We start from the raw sequence: 8,524 nt of genomic DNA on the forward strand, positions 1-8,524 counted from the left end.
ACTGAGAGATTCGAAGTTTCGTCGTACAGAAAGTAACAAGTAACTAAACAGACACATTGTTTTTAAGCAGTGCACTCTTCCCATCTGTCCATATCCAGTAGGACAGACCCAAGCTTAGTGAAAGGTGTCATGTCCTGATGTTGTAGGGCAATGCGGGTTCGGACGTCAGCTTGCGATATTGGGCTGGCGTAGAACATCCCATTCTCTTCGAGGACATCTTTGATGATGATGGATGCAATTTCCTGTTGGATTCGGTAGAAATCATTTTGAAGTCGATTACCCGGCACAGCTCCAAAGGCTTCGGCCCATCTCTGGATATGGGTATCAGATGAAGATTTCATGCAAAGTGATTGCACATCCCTTCTGTACTCCATCATTAGATGGATGACGTAGAATCCATCATTCTCACTTCTTGTCGGTTGCTGGATGCAACAGAAGTCAGTCTTGTGGCTGAAACAAAGCCCGGCCTTATTTGTTTTTTTTTGTGTTGGATGTAGCCACCCCGCATGCTGAAGCCCATCATAGCTCTGTCCAGAACATACTTTGTGTGTGTGTAATCTTTCTTCTGTATGTTCTTCGACGGGTCCAAATATAGAGCGCGGGAGTAACGCGGGTAAAGAACAATGAGAATGGCATGACATCCCCCGCTGCGCAAAATACACGATCAAGTTTAGCCTCCATGCGTGCAAAGTAACTATTGAAATGCACGAAAGGATGTATGTGTTATAGTGCTATCCGCGGATGACTTACCTCGGATGATAAGGTAGGATAATCGTTTCTTTGTCCTTATTGCTGACCAAGAATTCTTCGATGTACTGACTCGCATATTGACGGTTGGCTTCGTTGATTGACAAAAAGCCCTCAACATGTAGTATGGGTCCGCGACCGCAAGACCGGTGACTTGCTCTCTCCTGACGATGTAGTTCATGTGCAACGCATACAGTATCAGACGAACGTAAAATCGAGTGTCCTCATTTGAAACATCTGGAAGATGTAATCAAACCTCAGGAAGAAGAGGTCCGCGGGGCATGTGTGGACATACATCTTGCAACTGCTCGGCACATGAACCGTATAAAGTGGGTATCCTGGATCATCCGAGGCGAGGAGTCTTCTCTCTGTCGAAAGCACATGGTCATAGAGTCTCCTGAGATCCCCTTCTATGGCAGCTAGTGCATTTGCCGGTACCATTGGCTCTCCCGGGACATGGATTAATGGAGCATGTTTCATTGGCACATGGTCAACCTTGGTCGAAGGCGGTTGGCTGCTAGAACCAACATTGCCATCTTTATTGGATTTTCTCGCCGCCGGTCTCTTCCTCTGCTTCTTCTTGGTGGGCTGAGGTACTTGTGGGTCTGTCAGACCCTCCCTGAGCACCACCCCTAGTGTTGCCGGGCTTAGCATTGGACGACTCTGGCTAAGTAGTTGAGCTTGGGTGGAGCCGGCATCTGGAGGTGTGTCCTGCGAGGATTGCATGAACAAAGACTTCTTGCACTCCCGAGGACGTTTCTGCTCTGGTACATGCATCTCATATTCATATGGTTAACTCATTGTTACTTCGTTGTCAAAGGCAGTATTGAAATACTGGTTAGGGTCATCGTCGGCCTCCTCCATGTCATGATCCCTATCCTCTTCCATGGGGCAGATGGCATCATCTGCCGGCAGAACGGTTGGCCCTCCTTCCTCATGTCTCTCGATCTCAGCAAGCAGCACAGACGATGGTTGTACTTGTGTAGGTGGTGTTGTGGTCATACCTTCCTGAGGTCCCGTTGGTGTGCTCCCGCCACCTCGACACGAAGAAGATTTTTCGGCCACAGGATCGACCAATTTTTGCATTGGCCAAGCTGCGTGGGGGTCTCGTCATCCTCTCCAGTTGTCGGTGTCCACACTTTTTCATTGTATTATCCATGCTTAAATTATTATTTTTCTCGCTTTCTTCTTCTATGTTCGAAAAAACTTTGAGAAATTTCCAAAAATATGTTTCTTGCTTCTTTTTGATTTTTCTTCCTAGTTTAAATTGTTGTAGTACTAAAAAGAAACCCCAAAAATATTTCCTTGTTCTTCTTTTACTTGTTGGGAGCTTTCCCGTGTAAATGGTTTTTCTCGTTTTTGCTTCTCCCTTTTTCGTTTGCTTGCTTTCGAAAAAACCAAAAACTCAAAAAAAAATCAGTGTGTTCCTCTGAATTTCTTTTTTTCTTTTATCGAGTCATACCAAGGAGAATACCACGATGAAAATGTTGAGTGGCTCTCATTTGCATTGTTGTTGATCTAACAAAGAGCCCATATTACCTTGTCTTCTCCTCTTGAATAAATTTTTGCATATTCCAGCTCAGTCCACGACACTCTTGCACTATTATTATTTCAAATCGTTCGGTCGTGCAAGTGAAAGGCAATAATGACGATATTAGATGAACTGGCTGTGGCAGAGAGAAACGGGTATGAACTCGACTTGTTCTGTTTTTGTAAATATATTTAACCTAGTATCCATGATTTAGCCTATTATAATCAAACATGTTTGCAATGACAATTAGATATTATAGTTTCTCATGCCATGCATAAGTAGCTAGGAGTGAATAATGATTTATATTAGATACCAACATTGCGTTAAAATGATTGTGATGAAGTATGATGATATGGTATCCTCCTCTGAATGTTCGAGTGGCTTGACTTGGCACATGTTCATGCATGTAGTTGAATCAAAACCAACATAGCATCTATGATATTTATGTTCATAGTGTTCATATCCTACTCATGCTAGTATCCAATATTACTTATGCATAATGAACGTTCATGACCGTTGTTGCTCTCTAGTTGGTCGCTTCTCAACCTATTTGCTAGCCTTCGCTGTACTAAGTGGGAACTCTGCTTGTACGTCAAAAACCTAAAACCCAAGCTATTCCAGATGAGTCCACCATACCTACCTATATGCGGTATTACCATGCCGTCCTAAGTAAATTTGCATGTGCCAACTCTAAAAGAACTTCAAATAAATATCCTTTTGTGTGCCTAGATCATTCATGTAACGACAGGAGGCAGTCGGTATCTTCCATGCTAAGCGGGTTATTCTCAGGTCGAGTGTCTATTTACTCGCCGTCGCACGAGAAAAGGGCGGTATTAGGGATGCACAATCCCAAACTGCAAAAAGAAAAGAGCTTACAAATAATCAAACAAAAACTCCCAATGGAGTCATAACCTTTACATTTTCGCTTGGGAACCGCCACTAGCGTGTTTAGCATGGAAGATATTGATAACTGATGGTCGTGAAGTAAATTTAGAAGGGTGCATGTCTCAAAATATCATTTACCTCTGTTTTAAAAACTTGAGCCCTGGCACCTCTGCAAATCACCGCTTTCCTCTACGAAGGGACTATTTATTTACTTTTATGTTGTGCCATCACCTTCTCAAATAAGCGCCAGAACCTGAGAGCACTGCTGCCATGCTGATGCATTGTGTGTAGCTAATGTTGGGTGCATCATGACTGGATCTTTTCTACCATGAATTACAATGCTTAGTCGCTGCTAGAACTTTGGGGTGCTCTACATTTATGTTTTGTGGTCTCAGAAAGGGCTAGCGAGATACCACTATTGTCATATTATATCATGGTTGTTTTGACAATGTGTTATATCATGGTTATTTGAGATATCTTATTATTGCTCTCTAGTTGTTTATGTCATTGATATGAGTTAATATAATTTTTAAGAGTTATTGTCGACATGGTCAGTTATAATCCTTGCTAAAAACCTGGGTGTTGTTTAAGCTTATTTATGAAACAAGAGCAAAAGAGTTCGTAAAAGTTTTTCTTTTTAACTTTCAGTTTATCAACTGAATTGCTTGAGGACAAGCAAAGGTTTAAACTTGGGGGAGTTGATACGTCTCCAATGTATCTACTTTTCCTAATGTTTTTCCTCTTGTTTTGGACTCTAATTTGCATGATTTGAATGAAACTAACCCCGGACTAACGTTATTTTCAGCAGAACTACCATGGTGTTATTTTTGTGCAGAAATAAAAGTTCTCGGAATGGAATGAAACTTTGCGAGGATTTTTTATATCAATAAAGAGAATTTCTGGAGCTAAGAGATACCAAAGGGGGCACCTGGGTGGGCACAACCTACCAGGGCGCGCCTGCCCCCTGGCGCGCCCAAGTGGGTGCTGCCTACCTGGTGGCCCCACTGGCCCTGAAACCGACACTATAAAATCCCATTATTCCAGAAAATATGAGAGATAAATAATTATCATGTTTCACGAGACGGAGCCACCGCCGTCTCCTATTCTTCATCGGGAGGCCAGATCTGGAGTTGTTTGGGGCTCCGGAGAGGGGGATCTTCGATCTTCGTCATCACCAACATATCTCCATCGCCAATTCCATGATGCTCCCCACCGGGAGTGAGTAATTCCTTTGTAGGCTCGCTGGTCGATGAGGAGTTGGATGAGATTCATCATGTAATCGAGTTAGTTTTGTTAGGGCATGGTCCCTACTATCCACTATGTTCTGAGATTGATGTTGCTATGACTTTGCCATGCTTAATGCTTGTCACTTTGGGCTCGGATGCCATGATTTAAGATCTGAATCGTTTATGTTATCACCATTATATCCATGTTCTAGATCCAATCTTGCAAGTTATAGTCACCTACTGGGTGTTATGACCCGGCAAACCCGGAGTGACAATTGTCGGGACCACGCCAGGTGATGACCGTAGTTTGAGGAGTTCATGTATTCACCGTGTGCTAATGCTTTGTTCCGGTTCTCTATTAAAAGGAGGCCTTAATATCCCTTAGTTTCCAATAGGACCCCGCTGCCACGGGAGGGTAGGACAAAAGATGTCATGCAAGTTCTTTCCATAAGCATGTATGACTATTTACAGAATACATGCCTACATTATATTTATGAACTGGAGCTAGTGTCATATTGCCCTAGGTTATAAATGTCTCATGATGAATATCATCCAATGAGTCACCAATCCAATGCCTATGAATTTATCTTATATTGTTCTTGCTAAGTTACTACTACTGCTACTGCTATCGTTATTGCTACAATATCACTGCTATCACTGTTACTGTTACCGTTGCTACTGTTGTTATCATCAAAACTATCATACTACTATGCTACTGATCACTTTGCTGCAGATAATTAATATCCAGGTGTGTTTGAATTGACAACTTAGTTGCTAACACCTTCAAATATTCTTTGGCTCCCCTTGTGTCGAATCTATAGATTTGGGTTGAATACTCTACCCTCGAAAACTGTTGCGATCCCCTATACTTGTGGGTTATCACCTCCTCCTTCTTCTTCTTCCTTGACCTCCCCCCTAGATGGGAGGAGGGTTCCCCCTCTGGTCCATGGCTGCCATGGCGGCGAAGGGGCGAGAGCCCCTCTGAGATTGGATCTATCTCTCTGTTTCTCTTCTGTTCTGCGACCCCTATTTCTGGCCTTTCACCGTTTCTTAAATTCCCGGAGATTCGTAACTCCGATTGAAATTTTGAGGGGATTTTCTTCCGGATATTATATTTTTTGCAGGGAAAGAAGGGCACCAACCGCCTTATAGGGGCCCCACAAGCTTGCTGGCCGCACCCTGGGTAGGGGGTCGCGCCTCTCGAGCTTGTGGGCCCCTCGGACATTGTTTCGCGTTGATTCCGCTTCTCAAGAATCACATATATTCCAAAATAATTCACCGTAAAATTTTATTGCGTTTGGACTTTGTTTGATATGGAACAATAAATCATATAAATTGTTGCCAAAAGTATGTAAAAGTTGTATAATATTGGCATGGAACAATAAAAAATTATAGATACGGCAGAGACGTATCAAGTACCAGGCATACAAAAAACAATGCTAAATCCATAAATCCTCGGATGCTACAACCTCTAGCACAATTGTTGCTTCACGATACTTGCCACAATACCGCCCGTGCCATGCCTTCGGGCAGTTTTTCCAAGTCCAATGCATGCAATCAACGCTTCCTAGCTTCTCATTTGTTGCCATCAACTTTTTAGTGTCTTCCTTGTTGGGTGCACGAAGATAGACAGGACCAAAGACGCGGATGGTCACTTTGGCAAACCTACGCACTAACTCAAAGATATTCACCAGCATAGTCAGCCGAAATGTCATATGCAATCACCTGCATAGCTTCCGAGATTTTTTGATATACACTAAAACCCAGCAAGACCGCGACGTTTCTCCTTTGAGTAAAAAAATCGAGAATTTGCCTCGCAAGCTTGCACAATTTTAATGTAGAGGGATAGGCGCATTCGATACCTTCTCCGGAAGAGGTGCGGCAGATAGGTACGATTGTCCGCAAGTAGTCTTGCGTCAACATCATGTTCCCGAGATGGCGGTTGGGAGGGATGCAAAGACGGCCGACGGTCGATGCTCGTCATCTCTTGCGGTTTCGATCTTAGACCTCCTTCACAGCTAGTACCGCCACCACCATCTGTTGCCGATGATGCTCGAGCATCGACTCCGCGTCTGACTCGTCGGATGAGGACAAATCCTCGAGCAAAAATTGCTCGCAAGGGCTCAAATCCATCTACAAAAACCGCATCTGAACTCGCATCAACGAAATTTCAACAACCGTGGTCGAGCTACAAGGGGCAGAAAAGGGGCTCATTGGCTGCGGTCGATCCGAGGCGGCAGCGACCCCGAGGGGCGGCTCGGCTCGGCGGATCGGGGCGCCGGCGAGTGGACTCGGGTGTAGTGCGGCCTGGTGGTGTGATTCCGCCGGCGGAAATGGCCGGAAACGCAGGCAGCGGGAGGGCGGTGCAGTGGTGGGCGGCTGCGGGAGGGGATGTGGGGAACACGCGCGCTGAAAAGTCCCTCTCGCCAACCGCTTTCGCGGGTCGGAGGGGGCAATTTACCAAGCCCCTCAAAAGAATTGAAGGGTCAGATGCGTTTACGGTTTCTGTTCGGATCACTTTTTTCGCGCCAAACCGTAAATTGACTGTTATTTTGCGGGGCGGGGCGATATAATGGGTCTGCTAGAGATGCTCTTAAACTATAAAAATCATCATTTAGGTCCTCGCAATGCAATATGTGTGTCATCTAGGTTCTTAAACTATTTATAGGTGCCATTTAGGTCCTCGAACTATTTCTCGCATATTCACATATTATACTTGCACTTTTCGTTGTTCGTGGACCTACATTGACAACTCTCACGAAATAGTTCAAGGACCTCTAATATATACAATGCACGGTATATCTTCGTCGCTAAATACAGGGGAGCCACGCCCACTCTGTTTGTGAAGCTAGCTGGTGGAAATCCCCACACACCGTTGCCGAGAATGGAAATGTGTCTTGAAAGAGCACTCTGGCCATCACCGCTGCGTGCAGATTTTTGAGCAATTCGTCACATGCGCAACGGCCTGAACCGCCACGGCCGGCGGTAGTGACGTACGTAGAATAGATTATTCCCACGGCGCAAATCGCCGCGCGCGTCGTGTCTTCCATCTATATATAACCACCCGGCCGATGCGGCGGTCGAATCCCTCGATCGGCTTGACGATCGAAGGAGGCGACACATGGCCGGCGGCAACGACGCCGGCATGGGAGCCTGCGGTGCCGACGGCCTGGAGCTTAGCCTCCGCCTTGGAAGCCCGACGACGGCCCCCGCCCCGGCGCCGGCGCCGGCACGGAGGAACCTCACAATTGTCTACGACCGGCGCGTGCTGTGCGCCGTCGACGTGGTCGAGCTACAGGTCCGTCAACGTGCATACGTACGCCATGAATGAGCGGTGACCATGGCCGTGGCCGGCTAATTAACAATTAGCCTTGTTTTTTTTTTTGACGTGATTAACAACTAGCCTTGTTGATTGTAGGCAATGGCAATCATATCCATGGCGAACCAGGAAACGACGGGGAAGATCACAGACATGGACGACGCCGGCATCGCGCAAGGGGCTTGCCGCGCCGCTCGCGCGCAGACGAGGGCATCTCCGGATCACGGCGGCATCGCGGCGCCGACGCCGCTCGGCGATCAGGGGGGGCTGTCGATGAAGCGCTCGCTGCAGCGGTTCCTCGAGAAGCGCAAGACGAGGGCCAGCACCGCGTCGCCGTACGTCGTGCACCGGCCCGCCCGGCCGAACAGATGATCTGATCGTCCCGCCGACAGGCAGGTGTCGCCGGCAATGGCTAACCCTTGTCCCCATTTCCTCGCGAATCGCGTGCCCAGGTTGTAACACCGCAATATGCTACCATTTGATATGCATGCCTAACAACATTTCGGTCGGTATACCTCCCACAAAGAAGCCGCTTTGCTTCGGTTTCGGTATCGATCGGCTGTTTCAAGAACACGCGAATCGAAATTCGTCGCAAAATCACCGACAGGATAGACATACGCAGACGTGGTGCCGGTCCATCAGGATCGAACGAAAAAGTCGTGTGGTCCAGTCGTATCCAGACGACGCAAAATCGTGTAGTCCGGTCGTATCCAGAGGACGCGAAATACGATCAGATCACGAGACGCAAGATACGATCAGATCAGATTATGCTTTGAACAACATGTTCCGTGAGGGAAGCAGATGTTAGCAGATGTG

At 46.4% G+C, this 8,524-nt stretch overlaps 1 protein-coding gene across 1 annotated transcript; it reads left to right on the forward strand.

Moving 5' to 3' along the window:
* Window positions 1-7,510: 7,510 nt before the first annotated feature.
* On the forward strand, window positions 7,511-8,190 carry LOC119306355 (protein TIFY 5-like). The gene is made up of 2 exons (XM_037582596.1): window positions 7,511-7,687; window positions 7,808-8,190. Exons 1-2 carry the CDS (start codon window positions 7,511-7,513, stop codon window positions 8,078-8,080), a joined length of 450 nt encoding a protein of 149 aa, XP_037438493.1. The 3' UTR covers window positions 8,081-8,190.
* Window positions 8,191-8,524: the final 334 nt, after the last annotated feature.

This window comes from Triticum dicoccoides, chromosome 5B (assembly GCF_002162155.2).
Source record: "Triticum dicoccoides isolate Atlit2015 ecotype Zavitan chromosome 5B, WEW_v2.0, whole genome shotgun sequence".
In the NCBI taxonomy this organism is placed as follows: domain Eukaryota; kingdom Viridiplantae; phylum Streptophyta; class Magnoliopsida; order Poales; family Poaceae; genus Triticum; species Triticum dicoccoides.

Excerpts from the sequence above, each read along its gene's own strand:
- LOC119306355 (XM_037582596.1), top strand. The coding sequence starts at position 7,511 with ATGGCCGGCGGCAACGACGCCGGCATGGGAGCCTGCGGTGCCGACGGC. Across the intron at positions 7,688-7,807 it reads TCGACGTGGTCGAGCTACAG|GCAATGGCAATCATATCCAT; the intron begins GTCCGTCAACGT and ends TGTTGATTGTAG.